Raw genomic sequence first — 19,957 nt, 5'->3', positions numbered from 1 at the left:
TTTACTGATATTATCTGGCCAAATCTACTGCATAACCAGATGTTTCAGAACATTCAGCATAAATGCTCCAAGTATGGTCAGTCCAAGCTGCAGAAGACAACCTCGCTGAGGAATTATATGGTTTAAAAAGAAAAAAAAGCTTCTAGAATAACTCAGAGCCAAGAGAATACAGTAAACGTGAGTTCCAGGTTTTAGGACCTGACCTCAGCATTCAGGCTGGCATGTGTATTACATAGAATGAAAAATATATAACCCCTTTCTGAAATACAGTGGCAGCTCTTCTACTTCCCTTGTTATATTTTTAATTTATCAGGCATTTTTTAAAAACTTAATCAATTCTGTTCCATTCAAACTTTTGTTATCCCAGCATCCAATGATATCAAGACTTTATAACACCCACAAGAAGATCTTACCGCTCTTAGTAGTGTCGAAAACAACAACTGAGACGTTAGTGGAAGGGTTTTTTGGTTTTGCAACGTTGAACACATCACTGGCAGAATGAAAAGAAGGATAAAGAGATGGCAGGTCCTTCAGTGTGACGTTGGTGGGCAGGGCTGGGTCCAGGACAAGCATTGGCACCTTAATGCAGTGCGTCAGCAAACACTCCAGAGGCTTCTCACTGGAAAGACAGGGACATACTCACAACTACGTGCTTGAAAAATGTGAACGACACTGAGAAGCCCACTGGTTACTACTAAATCTTACAGACGTTTCTTCTGTGTTTTATTTAAAAATCATAAATGCTCAATAAACAAGGAGTTCTATTTCAAGAACATAAAAATTTAGTAAGTTAGCAAGTATGGTAGAAAACTATTAAACAAGTACAACTCAAAAGATAAAGCTTTCAAACTCCTATTAATAAAATAAGACTGCCACAAAGTTTACTAACTCAAAGGTGTACAAGAAATTAAGCATTTCATTACTATTGTTTTCAATATCATCTGTAACTCCAGTAAAGCCCATTATTAGACAGATAAGGAAGTAGATAAATTCTGGTTAACAATGTCATCAGATACAGTTTACCAATTCCAACTAGAATACAACTCTGTACACTGAATATAACAGGACACAATGCAAACAAAAGCAAATGTGACAAGGTGAGATGAATTTACATGAAATATTCCTGCCTAAACATAAGAAATACCTAGAATAACAGTCAATGGAACAGAATTCAGAAGGTAGGAGCTATGACCAGTTAATAAACAATACATGAAATTGTGCAACCTCATCAATGGTCAAAGAAATGCAAAGAAAACGATGACCTTTAGCTTATTAAATTAGCACCCCTCAAAATATGAAGAGGCAATGTTCGTCCAAGTGTAGCGTGCCTACCCTTCTCAAACTCTGCAGTGTCCCTCCAGATGAATTCCCCATTTCCTCTTTGCAAAAGCAATTTGCTAACATATACACATATATCATGTATACCTATGGGCTTCCCTGGTGGCTCAGATGGTAAAGAATCTGCCTGCAATGCAGGGTCAGATCCCTGGGTCAGATCTCTGGGTCAGAAAGATACCCTGGAGAAGGGAATGGCAACCCACTCCAGTGTTCTTGCCTGGAGAACTCCATGGACAGAGAAACCTAGTGGGCTACAGTCCATAGGGTCACAAAGAGTCAGACAAGACTGAGTGACTAACAAACACACACACACACACACCCCCCCCCCCAATACTTCCATCAGACCCATGAAAACACACACATGCTTCTTCCTAAGTAGTTTATGTCCAGGAATGTAGTCCAAGTAGAAAAGAAACAAAAACAGGAAAAGTAAACAAACCCACACACAGAAAATGCCACAGACCCACATATAGCATCAATAATGAAAATACAGCAGGTTCCCAACATTTAGCAAATTATAGTATACTTTATGGAATATTATATAACTATTAAAATGGATACGGAGAAGGCAATGGCACTCCACTCCAGTACTCTTGCCTGGAAAATCCCATGGATGGAGGAGCCTGGTGGGCCGCAGTCCATGGGGTCGCTAAGAGTCGGACAAGACTCAGCGACTTCACTTTCACTTTTCACTTTCCTGCGTTGGAGAAGGCAATGGCAACCCACTCCAGTGTTCTTGCCTGGAGAATCCCAGGGACAGGGGAGCCTCGTGGGCTGCTGTCTATGGAGTCCCACAGAGTCGGACACAACTGAAGTGACTTAGCAGCAGAGCAGCATTAAAATGGATAAGTAAGAAGTAGTACGATAACATAGAAATATGTATGATTACATAAAACAAAAAATAGAATACAAAACTGTACAGATTAGAAATTGTTTACTATAAAAATGTGCATGAAAAGGAAATAAGAAAATGATCATAATTGTGGAGTGAGGGCCATAGAATTATGTGAGCTTGTTCTTTTCTTTCCTCTTAACCTTTCTGTAATGTCGCATCACAGCTTTAATTTAAAAGTCATTTAAAAATAACAGTATTAGTAATAGATATTTATAAATAAATAAACATAATTAACATTAAGAGGTGATTCAGAAGGCACTTCTGGATCACTTCTAAGAATAACTCTTCTATTTTAAGTCTGATGGTTCAGTGGGCAAGTGGCAGTTACCAGATTTCCGCTTGTTCGTGAGACAGTCTTGTGTTAAGGGCCTATTTAGTGTCAGGTATGATTCCAATGAAGAGAAATAATCTGATTCTTGTCATTGGGTTAAATCTCCTTCCCAAATCCTTAGATGTAAGACATATGATTCTGTTGGCTTTTAAAGATAAGGAAATATACATTGAACACATAATTAAACAATGGACACAGATTCTATAAATGAAAACAGTATAAGTCAGATTTGAATGGACCAAGAGAATAGCACATCAAGACTGATGAATAGAAAGGGCAAAGAAGAAAAACGTTACCTAATGCATCTAGAGACGATAACGCTTTGGTTACCTACAACAAGAATAATCAGAGCCCTCAATCAACTCTGCCTTTGTGTTCTCATCTGATGTATGCACTTAATTTAGGGAAGAATGACTGCAGAAGAGTGACTGAAAAGGAGCAACACAGTAAAATAAAAAATACTGTGTAGCCAACAAAAGCAGGGGAGAAAAATCTGGACATTTCACTTCACTCCTTTGATTTTCACTCCTGAGAGGAAAATCAAAATGCTTACCTCTTCTTGGTTGGTTCTGTTGTGTTCTTCCCAAGGATTTCTCTAGTGAAAGGAAACAGATTTCATTACACACGCATGGACAAGTGTTAGCCTTAAATGAGAATAGGAGGGAACTTAACAACATTGATTTTCCTGGTTACTCCACAAGGACCAACCAGTAGGTTAAGAAGTACTGTACTGTGTGTAATATTTATGCATAATAAATTCTACATTTTAATAGGATATGATCAACAAATATTATCATGTCCCATCCATAGTAACCAGGAAAATTTACTTAAAACATAAGCTTTTACATTTTACTAGTAAAACTGGTACGAGGCTATCAAAGTCATTTTCATGCACAGAGAGAACAGAGAGAGAGACAGACAAATGTGTTGCAGTATAACAGGGCCAAAGACCTGAAACTGGGGTGCACCCATAACATTTACAAAGAAATGAATAGGGGAACTGCCAATAAATACTCCTGAGGAATCAAAGGGGAAATTACATCAGCCAGACCCCTGTTTCAGAAGGTTCTCCAGAAACCCACTGTATTTTTCCCAGATAAAGTAAATAAAATAATCAAAATTCCATTAAAACAACTACCCAGGTTTCTAATTCCATAGTGTACTGTTTGATATTAAAAAGGGTAACAAATATACTTTTTACTACCTTTATCAAATGGAAGAAAAGTTATGTCTGCAGGTCTGTTTTATTTTCAAGGGACTAATCTAGCTGTCTTGAATAACAAAACCTCACTTCATGAAACTATCACACCTGGGACTCAGGCTAAATGAGGAGGAAGACCGGGGCTCCCTTGGGTGGCTCCTCCACCTTTAGGCCCTCAGAGACCTACAGCATCACGTTCATGAGACAGCGGCCACCTGGCAGGGTGAGGCCAAGATCTCGCCAAAGTGGCTAAGTCCTCGTTGGGCACCAAGAAACAAGGGTCGGATACATGACTGCCAGAATCCTCTAACGGCATGAACTTGAGATGCAGACTCTTATTTGAACAACAGTGTGAGCCATCGTCTTACCTTCTGAAATGTACTGTTACTTATAACTGTAGAACGTGCTGTGTTTTGTTCTCTAACAATCCAATCGGTTTTACCTCATTGCCTTCTGCTCCTCCTCCATCTGTTCTCTGACTTGCTGCAGTTCTTTCAGCAGTTCAAGATCTGTGCCATTCACCCAGGTGTAAACCACGTCGATCGGCATGGGCAGACAGAGCCTAGGGAAACCCGTAAGTCCTCCGGCTTATACTCATTTTTCCAATATATTTGGGAATACGAAGAGCATACAGGAATTAATCTCAGAGGTTATGGAAGAATATCAACAAAAAGGTAATCCAACCATGGTGCATATCATAAACTTGCATGTTCTGAAACTGGGGCTTGGGCAGTAATATTTACTGAGGACCTTTTCTGTGAGCTGTATTCTACTAGACACTTGATGTAGTTTTGCATCATTTGATCATCACAACCACCCTGTAAAGAGGCTGCTGTCCTTTCCATTTTAAGACTGTAGAGGAGGTCTTAGAAGCTCAAACTGCTACTTTCTCAGTTTAGCAAATGAGGAAGCTGGGATACAAATGCAGCCAAACACAGAAAAGAAATTAGAAGCTTAAACAAAATGACCCCCAAAAAGTCAGCCAGCAGTCCACAATGTTGGGGCTTCTCTTGTGGCTCAGCTGGTAAAGAATCTGCCTGCAATGCGGGAGACCTGGGTTCGATCCCTGGGTTGGGTAGATGCCCTGGAGAAGGGAAAGGCTACCCACTCCAGTATTCTGGCCTGAAGAATTCCATGGACTGTATAGGCCACAGGGTCAAAAAGAGTCGGACACAACTGAGCGACTTTCACTTTCCACAACGAAGACCTACCCATTTAACGCTATAGACTTCCCATTCTCTGTTGCCACCAAGCTGGGCCCCTCCCAATCTTGTTTGCTGGACTCTGTTTTTTTCCTTTTTATAGCAGTAATCTCCTAACATATTAAATAATTGACATGCTACATATACTGGTAATTCATCTGTGCCTCCCCTAGAATGTAAGCTCCAGGGCAGCAGGAATCGCATCTGCTTTGTTCCCTAAAGTACCCTGCAGACTAGGATTTGTGCCTGGCAGGTAGGAGCTTGATGACTTACTTGAGACACTAGCATAGAAGACCTTCCCAAACCTGCTCGATTTTTCCCTTACTATCTATCATACCCCTGACCTTAGGAGTCAGTGAAGTGAAAGTTAGTCAGTCATGTCCTACTCTTTTCGACCCCAGGGACTGTAGCCTGCCAGGCTCCTCTGTTCATGGAATTCTCCAGGTAAGAATATTGGAGTGGGTAGCCATTCCCTTCTCCAGGGGATCTTCCCAACCCAGGGATCGAACCCAGGTCTTCCACATTGCAGGCAGATTCTTTACCATCTGAGCCACCAGGGAAGCCCAAATGTCAGGCAGGCTTTTAATCCCTGACTGTCCTAAGCTCCATCTCAGATTTAATCCCTGCTAAAAAGTTTTTCCTCCTTTCCTTCATCAGCTTACCAAGATCCTACCCATCTTTCAGTGCCTGCTCTGGAACTATACTACAGAGCTCATGGTAATATAAGACATATTTTGGATGATTCTGTTTCAGGTTTGATCTTTTCCAAGGAACACTACACTTTCAGGGTTATTTTTTTTAGGGGGTGTGAGGGGGGTTGTTGTATTTTTAGGCCAAGGACCCAAGTTTACCCTCCTTTTTGTCTTCCTCACAGGTCAGGCACAGGATCGGGCCCCCAGCGCACAAAGGGCTCCAAACACTAAAATGTTTAACAATCTGTTTTGGCCACAGGTTAATAATCTCAGGGAGAAATAATGCTGTTTGGGGGATAAATCATTCAAATTATGGAAGGAAGAAAATAGAGTGATAATCACTTCTAGCTTAAAAGAAGATGAGATGACTGGATGAAAGAAGTATTTATCCACTGATTGAAGAACTATCTCCAGAGTGCTAGTATATGCCGTGCCAGGCACTGTTCTAAGTGCTGGGGACTCAGCACAGACCAAAATGCATGCCTTCATGAAGCCTACATTCTAGAAAGGTGAAGACAGGAAATAAACCAAATAAATGAAGTCAGATGATATTCAATGTTATGGAGCAGAAAAGGGGGATATACAGTGTGTCTAGGTCTTACGTGTGGCGGGGGGGAGTCAGTTTTAAATAGGGAGATCAGAGATGGCCTTACTGAAAAGGTTGGCATTTCAGCAAAGAGGTAAAGAAAGTGAGGAAGCCGCCATGTGGGCAACTGGGCAAGTAGAGCCCAGAGAAGGGAAATGTCCTGTGCAAAGGCCCTGATGCAGCTGCTTATCTGGCATGGTTAAAGAATGAGAGGCCAGTGTGACACACACAAACAGTGTGACAGACAAACAAGAGCAAAGGGAAGAACCTAAGAAGAGACAAGAGTCAAAGAGGTACCAGGGGACCCAGAGTTTCATAGGGAAAAATGTGGAATCAACCACCTCATACTCAGGCACAAGTGACAGCTGAACATCTACGAGTCCTCCCATCAAGGTGCATCACTGCCTGCAGAATGAAATCTAAACTTCATAATCCATACCTCGTGCTCCAGACGTGCGAGCTATATGCCCTTACCCAAACAGGGAAGAGCCTGCAGGCTTCTGTACCTTTGAACACACTTCCTCTGCTTAGAATATCCTTTCTTTCCTGCTTCTTTTAACTACTTCCTCATTCCCCAAACGCCCTCTTCCCTCACCTCTCACAAAGAAAATGTACCGTTTAACAGGCAGCTTCCACTGTACTCCACTCTCCAAGGAGTCCTTAGCATACTGGTTGTGCTATTTTTCTGTCTTCCACTAAACTGAGCAGCTCTAAGGCAGAAATGGGTGTCACACATTCTGTGCCCATCTTCATTAATTCCTTCCTCTCTTTCCCATACACTCTCAGGCTCTCTCTCCCTACTGTCATGATATGCAAACACTACTTTCTCTTGATCTTCTTCTGCATGTTTCTATATGGATGTTCCGAATGTCAGCAGACATCAGAAGCACCTATAGGACTTGCTGGACAGGTGGCTAGGCTCCATCTACAGAGTCTCTCATTGACTAGGTCTGGATTGGGGGCCCCAGAAACTGCATTCCTAACAAGTTTCCAGGTAATGCCAATGCTGCTGGTCCAGAAACCCACTTTGAGAACTACTGACTTTTATGTAGATTACAGTTCACATTTTTTTAATTAAAATAAATAAATAAAAGCCTCCCCCACTAAAATATCACTTCTGTGTGAGGTCAATGAGTTCCTCCTGTTCAATACTATGTGCCTAGGAATAGTGCCTGAGACACAGTGGGGTTTAATATGTATTTACTGTCTAAATAACTATCAGTTCATTCCCTCAACATAAACAGTTGTCTCTTCTATTTAAAAAAAAATGCTTCACATTACCCACATGTAAGTTAGGTCACAGGTAGTCTAAGTTAAAGTTAGTGAAAGTTAAGTCACTCAGTCATGTCCGACTCTTTGCGACCCCGTGGACTGTAGCCCACCAGGCTCCTCCGTCCATGGGATTCTCCAGGCAAGAATACTGGATTGGGTTGCCATTTCCTCTTCCAGGGGATCTTGTGGTCTACGTATAGACCAATTAACAACAACAAAAATCCCACTTAAGGGACATATTTTAGAAAGGCTTTTAAAAAGGAAGGAGAAATATGCACATTCCAAAGTTTTCCTGTACAAGTAACTATCTGCTATTAAAGATTGTTTTAATAGTCAACAGATTATCTCTACAAGCTCAACCAAGGAAAGCAACATTAAATATATAATGCATTTACGTCCTGGCTCTTCTAGTAAGACTGTATTACATGATCAACCTAACTCTCTGGTGTTAAACTGACAACCCTGAGAAGATCCTGTGATCTGCCCCTGGGCAGTGAGTCAGTTGTTTTTCTACTTCTTAGACATGGTCACAGTGAGTCTGAGGCTTTCATTCTAACCACAGACCACTATCTTAGTCTCCAGATGAGAAGGAAGCCTTTATCTTAGAGCTGAAGACTAAGTAAGTGATCTATGATTCAGAACCAAAGCCGTGGTAACAGTGATACCACTCTTATTTTAATCACTTTAGTTTAAATGAATATGAAGGCACTTAATAGTCCCTTGGTTCTACATTCCATAAAGCAGAGAAGAAAACTTAGAACATAAATAGCATCTGAGAACCAAAGCTGGAAGAGATTTTACACTTAATCTAATATCTGCATTTTAGAGATGACAAAACTGAGCCCCTAATTTAATACCTCACAATTAGTAGCAGTACATAATTTATATATTCACTTGATACTGGCATATAGAATGGGATTTTTTTTTTTTTTTTTCATTCAGGGACAACATTAAAAAGACATGCAGAAACACTAGCAAAACACTGAAAACTTCCTATAAAAATTATGGCTATTTAAAAACATACTAGAACATATGATGTTAAGGTGTTTTTCTTCAGTTGCTAAGTCATGTCTGACTCTTTGCAATTCCATGGACTGCAGCACACCAGGCCTCCCTGTCCCTCACTATCTGCCAGAGTTTGCCGAAGTTCATGTTCCCTGAATTGGAGAGCTATCCAACCATCAACATCCATGTAATATTACCTTTTATTGTCATCATCAAAATTAGGTAATTTTGAAATATCCCTGCATAAAAATCAAACTACATTTTAATGCAACCTAAAATTAGGAGGGGCTTCCCTAGTTCCTCAGCAGTAAAGAATCCGCCTGCAATACAGGAGACTCAGGTTTGAGCCCTGGATCAGGAAGATCCCCTGGAGAAGGAAATGGCAACCTACTTCAGTATTCTTGCCTGGGAAATCCCACGGACAGAGGAGCATCATGGGCTACCATCCTTGGGGGTCACAGTTAGCAACCAAACAACAACAAAATTATAAGAAGAAATACTGAGAACACACACATACTCTTTAGAAAGAGAACATGATTAAGAGAGCTGACCTCAGTATCTAGACTGTGTGAGCTAGTTTTCCTTCTAAAAGCTTTGAGGCTCTGTCAAGGCTGAGAGGCACCATCAGCATGCAGCACAGCATCAGACAGAGGAGGCTGAGTGCTCACAAATGCTGGGATGAAAAAGACAGCCACATTGAGCTTTGCTTAGGACAATCAGCGTTGTTTTATAATAAAAACTGGAGAAGTAGGAAAATTATGTCTCATTACGAATCCGTTACTGCAACAGTTCTCGTAGTGTGGTCACCAAACCAGGAGTTTCAGTATCACCAGTGAACTTTTTAAGACATGAAAATTCTCTGTACCCCTGAGACCTACAGATGCATAAACTCTGGAGGTGGGGAGAAACTCCATTTTGTCAAGTCCTCTGTGGAATTCTGCTGCACACTGAAGCTTGAGAACTGCTATGTTAAGGAATGATTTTCAAACTTTTTAGGGTCCAGACACTTTACACTCAAAAATTCTTAAGAAGCCCCAAAGCTTGTTTATAGTTTGTAAATACCCACACTTGCCATTTTCAAAAGTTAGTCAGACTTTCAAAAAATATTAATTCATTTTAAAACAACAGTAAATCCCTTCACGTGCTGTTTTAAATGAAAACAGTAGTATTTTTCAAAAAACAAAACAAAAATTCAGTGAGAGGCGTTGCTTTACATTTCTCCACATCTCTTTAATGACTTAGGAGAAGCAAGGAAGCATCTCAATCTTCAGTATTCAATCTGTTCCCAGATGTTGTTTGGGTTGAAGAAAACTCAGGCTTACAGACACGCAGTTGGAAAGGGAAGGGGTATTTTAATAGCCTTTTCAAATAGTGGTGGATATTATTTGATACCACACCAAAGTAAGTGGTAGTTTCTTAAAAATCAGCTGCAATGTATAATCTGAAACCATATTAATGAACTTTTTGTGCTTTTACATTAAAATTCATTGGTCTTTCTTGCACACTGAACGGCTTTTTTATCTGTGTAAAATTCTATAACATCAATACATTGGCTATCTGGAAAACAAAAGCTTACTGAGTTATGCAGCTCAGCCACATGGTGACGTATTTCCTTAATTTTCTTACATAATATTAACAAATGTGATTTTCTTGGATAATGCTGCAAATCTAATCAAAGAAGTCTTTATATAATAATGTGAAATGTTAGGCTCACAGGGGTGGAAACAAGTTTTCTTAAATTCTAATTTCACTTGAAAGCTCAAATTTTATCATTGGCAATAATGACTTTGTTTCTTTCCCTTAAAACACAGGATTGCTTTGTTCACTGCAAAGAAAATACCTGCCAAATATAACCAAGCCTGAGTACTGACCCTGCCATGTGTCCTTTCAAGTAATAACAACGGTGATCCATGAAATAAACCAAGTTCAGGTTGCAACTCAAAACAACTGCATGAGGGCTTTTCCTCAAGACAGGCACCATGTGGTGCTTGCAGTGTGCTTTCCATTGCATCACACGCAACATTAAGAAAATGTGTACTCACAGGGCCAAGATATAATCAAATTGACGTTTCAGGAACACTCTTAAGCAAACTCAGCATTTTTCTGACTCCTGCAGATCAATGGTGATGGTGTTGCAATTTTACCCACCATGGCTTTCACACGATGAGTGCAAATGTCAACGCAATAAAAAAGGCAAATAACACCTCAGTGTTGTTATAAAAGTAGCTTTGGTTCCACTGCCCCCCTCCTCACTGCCCCCCACCCCCTGTGTCTTTGGAAACTGCTATTTTAAGAGCTCCTAAGAGAAAGATTTAGAGTTTCCCTACTTCCTCAGGTACTTGTTGATAAGCTATCTCCCCTACGTAACTGCAAAATGCTTTACAGTAGAGAGTCAGATCTCAGCATCTAAAACAGAGTAGGGCTCAAAGATTCAACCTTAATTGAAGAAGCAAATTCAGGGATGCCACTCATACACAGGATGCTTTAAGGACTAAACAGTAAAGCTTTAAGTGAACTCAAGGGATCCCACAGCCCTTCCTTGCTGAGATGTTCGGGACTATAATAGTGCATATGTCTAGAACTAATTGGCATAGCTTTTTATAAAAACTACTTATTTGATAGGAACCACATAGGTACTCCTAACAAGTGGATGGAGGCGCCAGGCAGTAATTCTAAACAGAAACAAGAGCTTCGTATAAATTGCTGATGTAGTCTAGAGGCACTCCCAGAAAATGTTCGAGGTGCACCAATCAACACCAATTACTAGTTATACTTTTACTAGGTTTTCTGGTTCAGTGAAGGTAAAGAGAAGGACTCATGGAGTTTATTCTCCAGGGAAAATAAACAGTCAGGACCTAGGGAAATTTCTGATTACGGTCTTTGATAGTTACATAATTGTCTTCTAAGAGGGTAACGTGCTTTATTGGCTACCCCATGTTTGTTTCTGGTCACCCCCTGCTCCATGCCCTACAGTGACTAGCCTTGTACCATTACAATGGAAAGGAGTCAACAGATACTGCATAAAGTAAGCCAAAAAGGAGACAATTCTGTTTTCCATTCTTTTTTTTTTTTTAGGTTAAAAGGACAGACACCAGAAGAATCCAAAACAAAAATTCATTTGCCATGGTTGCTCTGGGTCAGGGGAAATTCAGAATGAGACAGAGATAGGCTTTCCTTTCTACTTTTCTGTACTGCTTGAACTGTTTTCAACCACAGACATATATTGCTTTTATGATATAAAACAATGTAAGTAACAGTTTTACAGGCAAAACAGGAAAAGAGCCTGTGTGATTCACTTTAGCTGCGAGAGGAAAGGAGGATGTTGGAAAAGATTGCTTGCACTCTGAGGTCTGCCTCATGAGGCAGGAAGAAATCTCCAAGGAAGAGGAAGGGTGAAGGCAGCATTCAGGAGTGGCTGCACCAAGAAGCTTGGCCTTAAGGAGAAAAAGACCCCACGTGTGAGGTGCTTTGCTCCTCCCCATAGCGAGGCAGCAAGGTGTGGTGACCACAGGGCGTGTGAGGGTCCTGGTGGATGCCACAGCAGATGCCCTGGTTATGAACACAGTGATGGGCAAACTGGCTGGGGCTTGGAACTGGCTACAGAGTAGCCATCTGGCTTTCTCATCCTAGGGGGATGGAATTATCTTTACCTCACAGAACTGGGTCAAGGACAGAGTGAGCTCATGTAACTTAAAGTACTCAATACTCAGCAAGGCAGGATTGCTCTTTGAGACTTAAATTTGTCATCCCTAGAAACGTGAGGTTGGATTACAAGGTTCCTTCACGTGTGACAAGCTAAATCATATCTACAACTTGGAAAGGCCCCTTCAACTGTTCCATATAAAGCATGGGTGATTTCACAACTTATCATTTGAGCCCAAATAAGCTACTCTCCAAAAGTGGTCTCTTCTCACCGATTCTGAAAGGACTTCCCAGCAATGTTGTCTCTGTAGGAATCAAACAAAACATGGTATTGATCCCGGCTCCATTCCAGAACCACCTAGGGAAAGAAAGAAAAAGAAACAATGTTTACTTTGCATCAAATATTGAGAGTATATAACTTTCATTTCATCTTAATTTCATTAAGGATTGCTAAAGGACACCCAAGGCAATAGAAATAAAAGTAAAAATAAACAATTGGGACCTAAACTTACAAGTTTCTGCATAGCAAAGAAAACCATAAACAAAATAAAAAGATAAACTATGGACATGGAGAAAGTATCTACAAATGATGTGACCAACAAGGGCTTAATTGCCAAAATATATAAACAGTTCATGCAACTCAACAACAAAAAACAAACAATCCAATTGAAAAATAGGCAGAACTAAATAGACATTCCTCCAAAGAAGACATACAGATGGCCGACAGGCACATGAAAAGATGTTCAACACTGCTAATTATTAGAGAAATGCAAATTAAAACTACAATGAGATACCACCTCGCACAGTCAGAATGGCCATCATTAAGAAGACTACAAATAACAAATGCTTGGCAGAGTGTGGAGAAAGGTGAACCCTCCCACACTGCTGGTGGGAATCTAAGTTGGTGCAGCCACTATGGAAAAGAGTAGATTCCTCAAAAAAACAAGGAGGTTCCTCAAAAAACTAAAAATAGAACTGCCATATGATCCAGCAATCCCACTCCTGGGCACATATCCAGACAAAAATATAATTCAAAAATATACATGCACAACAGCACTATTTACAATAGCCAAGACTGGAAACAATCTAATATCCATTAACAGATGCATGGATAAAAAAAAAAAATGCAGTTTTATATATATACCAGGGAGGGGGTGGGAGAGAGATGGAGTGGGAATTTGGGTTAGAGCATATAAATAGAACAGGTAAACAACAAAGTTTTACTGTATAGTACCGGGAACTATTGTCAATATCTATGATAAACCAAAATGGAAAAGAATTTTTAGAAGAAGAATGCATATGTATACATATGTATAACTGAATCACTTTGCTGTACAGTAGAAATTAACATTGTAAATCAACTATATTTCAATAAAAATTTTTTTAAATAAAGAATTGCAAAAGAAACAGGTAAAGCAATCAAAATTCATCCATTCACTCAGTGCCTGCCCTATACTGTGCTCCATCCAAATGAATGAGCTACAGTACAAGGATAGTTCGGGACTGCCCTGGTGGTCCAGTGGCTAAGACTGTGCTTCCAATGCAGGGGGTCCATGGGTTTGATTCCTGGCTGGGGGACTAAGATCCCACATACCGTGTGGCAAGGCCAAAAACTAAAATTAAAAAAAAAAATTCAAAAGGATACTTATATAATTATGTAAATAAAAGCTACAGCTTCTGGCCTGTGGAAGGGGGAGGGGAGTCAAAGGGATTTAGTGCATTGTGATATGAGGACTGGGTCCTGGAGAACAAGTTCACCAGGTAGGGAGAAAAGGTCAGTGCCAGGAGGGCATGTTCAAAGGTTGAGAGGCAGCAATGGGGGTCGTTTGAGGGCAACTGTTCCGGTGGCTTTGGCTGGAGCACAGAGTACCTAAAGAGAGATGCGGCTGGGGAAGGGTCCCCTGAAGGGGACCTGCCATGTGTGCCATGGGAAACAGGGGCACTGGAGGACTTCAAGGCAGCCACATGATCCATCTAAAACACAGGGAACTTTTCACAGCACAGAACACAAGTTACAACAGAAGAGATGGACAAGATATGGGGGATGGTGACCTCACAACCTGTGGAGGTTTCAGCTGACCTTGCTCAACATTTCAGGAGAAAATGGAAAGCTTTAGATAAAAGCTCCCTCATGCGTGCACCCCAAATCTATAAACCTACCTACACACGTGCCCCAGTTTCTTCTTCACTCCCTTTACGACAGAGAAAGTGTCCCCCATCCTTGCAAACACTCAATCTCTGTCTGGATCTCATCAACTCATCTTCTCAAGACCTTGTCTTCTTTCTCTTTCCCTTTCAATAGGATTATTCCCATTAGCATATCAGCATATTCCAGCATCTCAGGGAAACATTCCCTCCCCTCCAAACCCCCTCCAGCTTAGTCACTCTACTCTGAACTTTCTGTCTCTTTAAGGGCAGCTATCTTCAGAGAGACTTCTCCTACCCACCCTCCAGCCACTCCAGCACCACTTTTGCTCTCACCACTTCACTGCCCTACCAAGGCTTCCACTTCGTCAAACCCAATGACAATTTCCTGGTTGCGATCTTACTCAGCTGGCAGCGTCACTCAGTGCCTCCTTCTTGAATCACTTTCTTGGTTTTCCACCCACCGTTCTGGTGGCTCCTTTTCAGTCTCCTTTGCCAGCTCAATCCCATCTATCTGATCTTTTAATGTGCCCTTTCATTCTGCTCCTCTTCCGGGAAGGCCTTCGCTCTTACCAAGGCTTCTTCTGGGGTCCTGCTCTACCAACCCTAGTATGTGGCCTTGATACACTAAGATGACTGTGGGGGCCCTGGTCACTTAGATATCACTCCAGCCAACAGAAGAGGAGAGCGAGGGAAGACAAGCCCCTCTTTTAAGGAGACTTTCAGAAGCTGCATGTATACCTTCCATTTTTATTGGCCAGAATGCAGTCATATGACAACAGCTGGCTACACTGAAGGCCCTGTGGACCCAAATGAGCTACAACTGCTACTAGCTTCTTTTTCTGGCATTCAGACTTTTCAAGACCTGGCCTCTGCCTACCTTTACAACATCACTTCACTGGGATGTTTCATAAACACCACAAATTAATAACTCTCCCACTCAAACCACTGATTTAAAAACAACTGATTTTAGGGACTTCCCTGGCAGTCTAGCTAGTCAAGGCTCCGCACTGCCGCCGCAGGGAGCATAGGTTCAACCCCAGATGTGGGAACTAAGATGCTGAATGCTGCACAGCACAGCCCAAAAAAATTTTTAGAAGAATAAAAAATCAAAAAATAAATAAAACAACTAATTTTAAAGTGTGTTGAGTTTAATGTGTCTGGTACCATATTTACAAAGAGAATTAAGCTAAGTTACCTGACTTCAAGGAATTACAGTTGATTATTTTTAATAAAGAACTTTATCGCAGGCTACAGCTGCACTGAAGGAGCACCTGACTCTTTTCAGGAAGACACCGGGAAAGACTGCCCTTTAGAAGCAACGTTCAGTTCAGTTCAGTTCAGTTCAGTTGCTCAGTCGTGTCCAACTCTTTGCAACCCCATGAATTGCAGCACGCCAGGCCTCCCTGTCCATCACCAACTCCCGGAGTTCACTCAGACTCACATCCATTGAGTCAGTGATGCCATCCAGCCATCCCATCCTCTGTCATCCCCTTCTCCTCTTGCCCCCAATCCCTCCCAGCATCAGAGTCTTTTCTAATGAGTCAACTCTTCCCATGAGGTGGCCAAAGTACTGGAGTTTCAGCTTTAGCATCATTCCTTCCAAAGAACACCCAGGGCTGATCTCCTTCAGAATGGACTGGTTGGATCTCCTTGCAGTCCAAGGGACTCTCAAGAGTCTTCTCCAACAACACAGTTCAAAAGCATCAATTCTTCGGCGCTCAGCCTTCTTCACAGTCCAACTCTCACATCCATACATGACCACTGGAAAAACCATAGCCTTGACTAGACGGACCTTTGTTGGCAAAGTAATGTCTCTGCTTTTGAATATGCTATCTAGGTTGGTCATAACTTTCCTTCCAAGGAGTAAGCGTCTTTTAATTTCATGGCTGCAGTCACCATCTGCAGTGATTTTGGAGCCCAAAAAAACAAAGTGTGACACTGTTTCCACTGTTTCCCCATCTACTTCCCATGAAGTGATGGGACCGGATGCCATGATCTTCGTTTTCTGAATGTTGAGCTTTAAGCCAACTTTTTCACTCTCCACTTTCACTTTCATCAAGAGGCTTTTTAGTTCCTCTTCACTTTCTGCCATAAGGGTGGTGTCATCTGCATATCTGAGGTTATTAATATTTCTCCCGGCAATCTTGATTCCAGCGTTAGCAGAGTCTTAAAGGATGAGCGGAAGTCTGTCAGCAGTTCAACTGGGAAACAAGGAATGGTAGAGGGATCTGCTCCCAGACGGGAGAGGCGAGTGAAGGAGAAGAGAATCAAGGCGATGGCTAGGTTTTCAGCGTTTCTAGCAATGGCACCCCACTCCAATACTCTTGCCTGGAAAATCCCATGGATGGAGGAGCCTGGTAGGCTGCAGTCCATGGGGTCATGAAGAGTCGGACACTTACTGAGCGACTTCATTTTCACTTTTCACTTTCATGCATTAGAGAAGGAAATGGCAACCCACTCCAGTGTTCTTGCCTGGAGAATCCCAGGGACGGGGGAGCCTGGTGGGCTGCCGTCTATGGGGTCGCACAGAGTTGGACACGACTGAAGAGACTTAGCAGCAACAGCAGCAGCAGCAGAATGAGTAATTGAACACAGACTAGGGCCATTTAATGACATGGGAGGAGCAAGTATAGAAGGGATGAGAGCTGGTGGAATTCGAGAGTCCCACTTTAGTCATGGTATACTTGAGATTGTAAGTGCATACAACTGGCCTGTCCACCTGGACTTGCTGATTCCCAAAGGAGGAGAAATGAGCTCTACCTTTGATATTGAACAGCACCGAACCAATGACAAGCACATAGCTAAGAAATGCCATCTGTTTTGCTAAATATATAACAGACTACGTATCTATATTCAGTAATACAATTGTATTTATCCGTATCAGCTTATGAGCTCAAAAGGAAGTGATTCTCCATCAATATTCCTCAGTAGCTTGCAAAAGGACAACCAGTATATCTATTTTTCTTGTAAAATAAGCCACGAAAAAATAAAGCTCAATATAATTGTCCTCAGTTAGTAGGACCACCTGGAAGGTGGGGAGAAAACAGCAGAGAGCACGAGCTTCACCAATGTCTGGGCAATGCTGATGTGCTGATGTGAACATAACATGCCTTCCTTCATCAGATAAACTAATCTCACCATCTCCAAACCACTCTAGTATGTTGGAAAGAACAGCAACAGCGAAGGGTCCTTCTCTAACACATTTAGGAACACTCTTCTAGTGCAGAGTTCTCTACTCTTAGACCTTGGGGGAGACAGAAGGAATGCTGGGTTATTACTTGGGATGCAGGTTTTCATCCCAGCTCTGTCACTTTGAGTGACCTTTGCATGCATGTGTGTTAAGCTGCTTCAGTCACGTCCAACTCTTTGCAACCCTAGGAACCACAGCACCCCAGGCTCCTCTGTCCATGGGGTTCTCTAGGCAAAGAAGACTGGAATGGGTTGCCATGCCCTCCTCCAGGGGATCTTCCCAACCCAGGGATCAAGCCTGCGACTCTTTGGTCTCCTGCATTGGCAGGTGGGGTTTTTTACCACTAGCATGCCCTGGGAAGCACATGAATAACTCTGAGCAAGTTATTTAGCCTTTTTGGCTACTCCTTCATCTGTATAATGAAGGGGGCCTGACCAAACTGTTTTAGAAATCCCTGCTGTTCCTAAAAGTCTAGACTTAAGGAGGCACCCAACTGTGTGGCTATCAGAGTGTCCTCCTATGTCCACATGTCAGCTCCATAAGGACACTGGGCCTCTTCCTGTCCTCACCTCCTCTCTGGGTCTTCTGTCCTTGGTCCTAAGCCCATCAACATTTGAACTTGATTCTCTTCCATCATAACCATTTCCCTTTCTGCTATTCCTGTCAACTAAACATTATTATGAAAATCTTTCCAAACTTTTTTAGATGAATGAGTATTATGCTCTATGAGAAATGAAAAAAGGAAACTTGTAAATCAAATAAAATTCATCTAAGGGTTAGCGTCAAATTATTTTCTTAATACTGTCAAGAGTAGAAATTTGTGCAATTATAAAATTGTTTGTTCCTAGGGTAAACTGTAAAAATATGAACACCTTCCAAACAACAAGGAAGCCAAAAAAAAAAAAAAAAGGCTTACACATGGAATTAGATAGTTTTCAGCAATTATTAGCAGTAAACAAAAGACAAATAGGTTAGAGAAACACTGACTACCATAAAATCAAGCCTCTGTTCTGGCGCAAAGCCTTTCTGTATTCTTAGCCCAATCTGAATGCTTCCTTCTCAGAACTGAATAACTTCTAGCTCTATCACTTATTTGGAAATCGGTTGCCCACTGCCTTGTAAAACCTCTGGCCTTGCGTCATTTAGCTTCTTTATTGCTACTTGTCTTTCATCCCATGTTAGCATCTTGACAGGCCAAACTGCTTGAGGGGAGAGAATGACTTACAGTTCTGTTAACTATAAACTCATTTCCAGCACATTATATACCATTTTCTTCTTAGTAAATATTACCTAGCTACTGCAGAAGTGATGTAAGAGAAGGCTGGATCTGAGAACTTGGGAGACTCCTAAGAGAACCGCCCTGCTCTCTGGCTTGGGAGCTGTGAAATGCTGGGTAAGCTACAAATGTGTGGGCCTCACCTTCCTCAACTAGGAACTAAGTACTTAATCTATTTCATCAATCCACTGTGCTGCTAGAGCAGGACGGTGATTCTCCCATGACATGGGCAAATAAAAGGTATAGGGAGCGTGCTGTGCCCAGTGGACAACTGGTCCGTCCACCTGGACTTGCAATTCCCAGAGAAGGAGATATGGGTTCCACCTTTGATATCAAACAGCACCAAACCAATGACAGGCACATAGATATGAAAGGCCAACAAGGGGAAGCAAGCGTAACTTCCTGAACAACATTTTTATAATGGCAAGACATTTGAAACATTATGTTGGTAGCAATGCAAAAATTTTATGGGAAACTCATCTGATAAAAATACAAGATACAACACTAACCTTCAAAAAATGTCCTACTTGCCATTTTGAGCTATTCCACACAGAGATACACACACCCCTACATTATTCTTCTCAGAGTACTTTTCTCTGTAGTTCACTGGTAAAAATTTAAGACATGATAAACTAAAATGCTATTTATTAAAATACTGCATGAGCTCTGAAATACTACATGAGCTCTGAAATAACACATAAACAATGTATTATTAATAATTTATCTAAAAATCATCTAAAGGTAGTTTATTCTACTAATCCAAAATGTTTTTCACTTTTAAGACTTCATTTTAATAATCATGGCATCCAAGGTATTCAAGATCAATTGCTGGTTAGTTTTACAAAATGGCAGCCAAAGTGAGTCTGAGTGCTGACCGCAGAGGAGAAAGGGCGTGCACACACACTCACAAGCTCCATCGTGCCACCATGCCCTCCCTCTGGAATCCCTGAAACAAGGTACCAACTGTGAGGCAGGGACTACAGTGACCCAAAGAGATGCTCCAGGCCAAGAAGCAGTGTGTGTGGTGGTGCTGAGATTTAATCAACCCAAGGCTGTAGCCCATGTTCCTGTTTAGCTTGGCCCAGGCTCTCTCAGCGTTGCCCAGCTGTTACCCGGCTGCCCCACCGATGCTTATTTACACAGAGCCAGCTTTGTCAAATACACATTCATGAATGTGGT

The 19,957-nt window shown here is 41.5% G+C and overlaps 1 protein-coding gene across 3 annotated transcripts in view; it reads right to left on the bottom strand.

Moving 5' to 3' along the window:
• Positions 1-19,957, bottom strand: part of GNPTAB (N-acetylglucosamine-1-phosphate transferase subunits alpha and beta) — an 83,848-nt gene that overhangs the window by 39,171 nt on the left and 24,720 nt on the right. For all 3 annotated transcript variants that reach the window (XM_027541979.1, XM_027541981.1, XM_027541980.1), the window contains exons 2-5: positions 12,437-12,522; positions 4,208-4,327; positions 3,118-3,159; positions 414-619 (exon numbers count right to left, since the gene is read on the bottom strand). In XM_027541979.1, the coding sequence (XP_027397780.1) occupies positions 414-619; positions 3,118-3,159; positions 4,208-4,327; positions 12,437-12,522 (454 nt within the window). The remainder of the gene's footprint in view (positions 1-413; positions 620-3,117; positions 3,160-4,207; positions 4,328-12,436; positions 12,523-19,957) is intronic.

The sequence above is a fragment of the Bos indicus x Bos taurus genome, chromosome 5 (assembly GCF_003369695.1).
Source record: "Bos indicus x Bos taurus breed Angus x Brahman F1 hybrid chromosome 5, Bos_hybrid_MaternalHap_v2.0, whole genome shotgun sequence".
NCBI lineage: Eukaryota > Metazoa > Chordata > Mammalia > Artiodactyla > Bovidae > Bos > Bos indicus x Bos taurus.
This window is presented reverse-complemented; position numbering and strand designations above follow the sequence as displayed.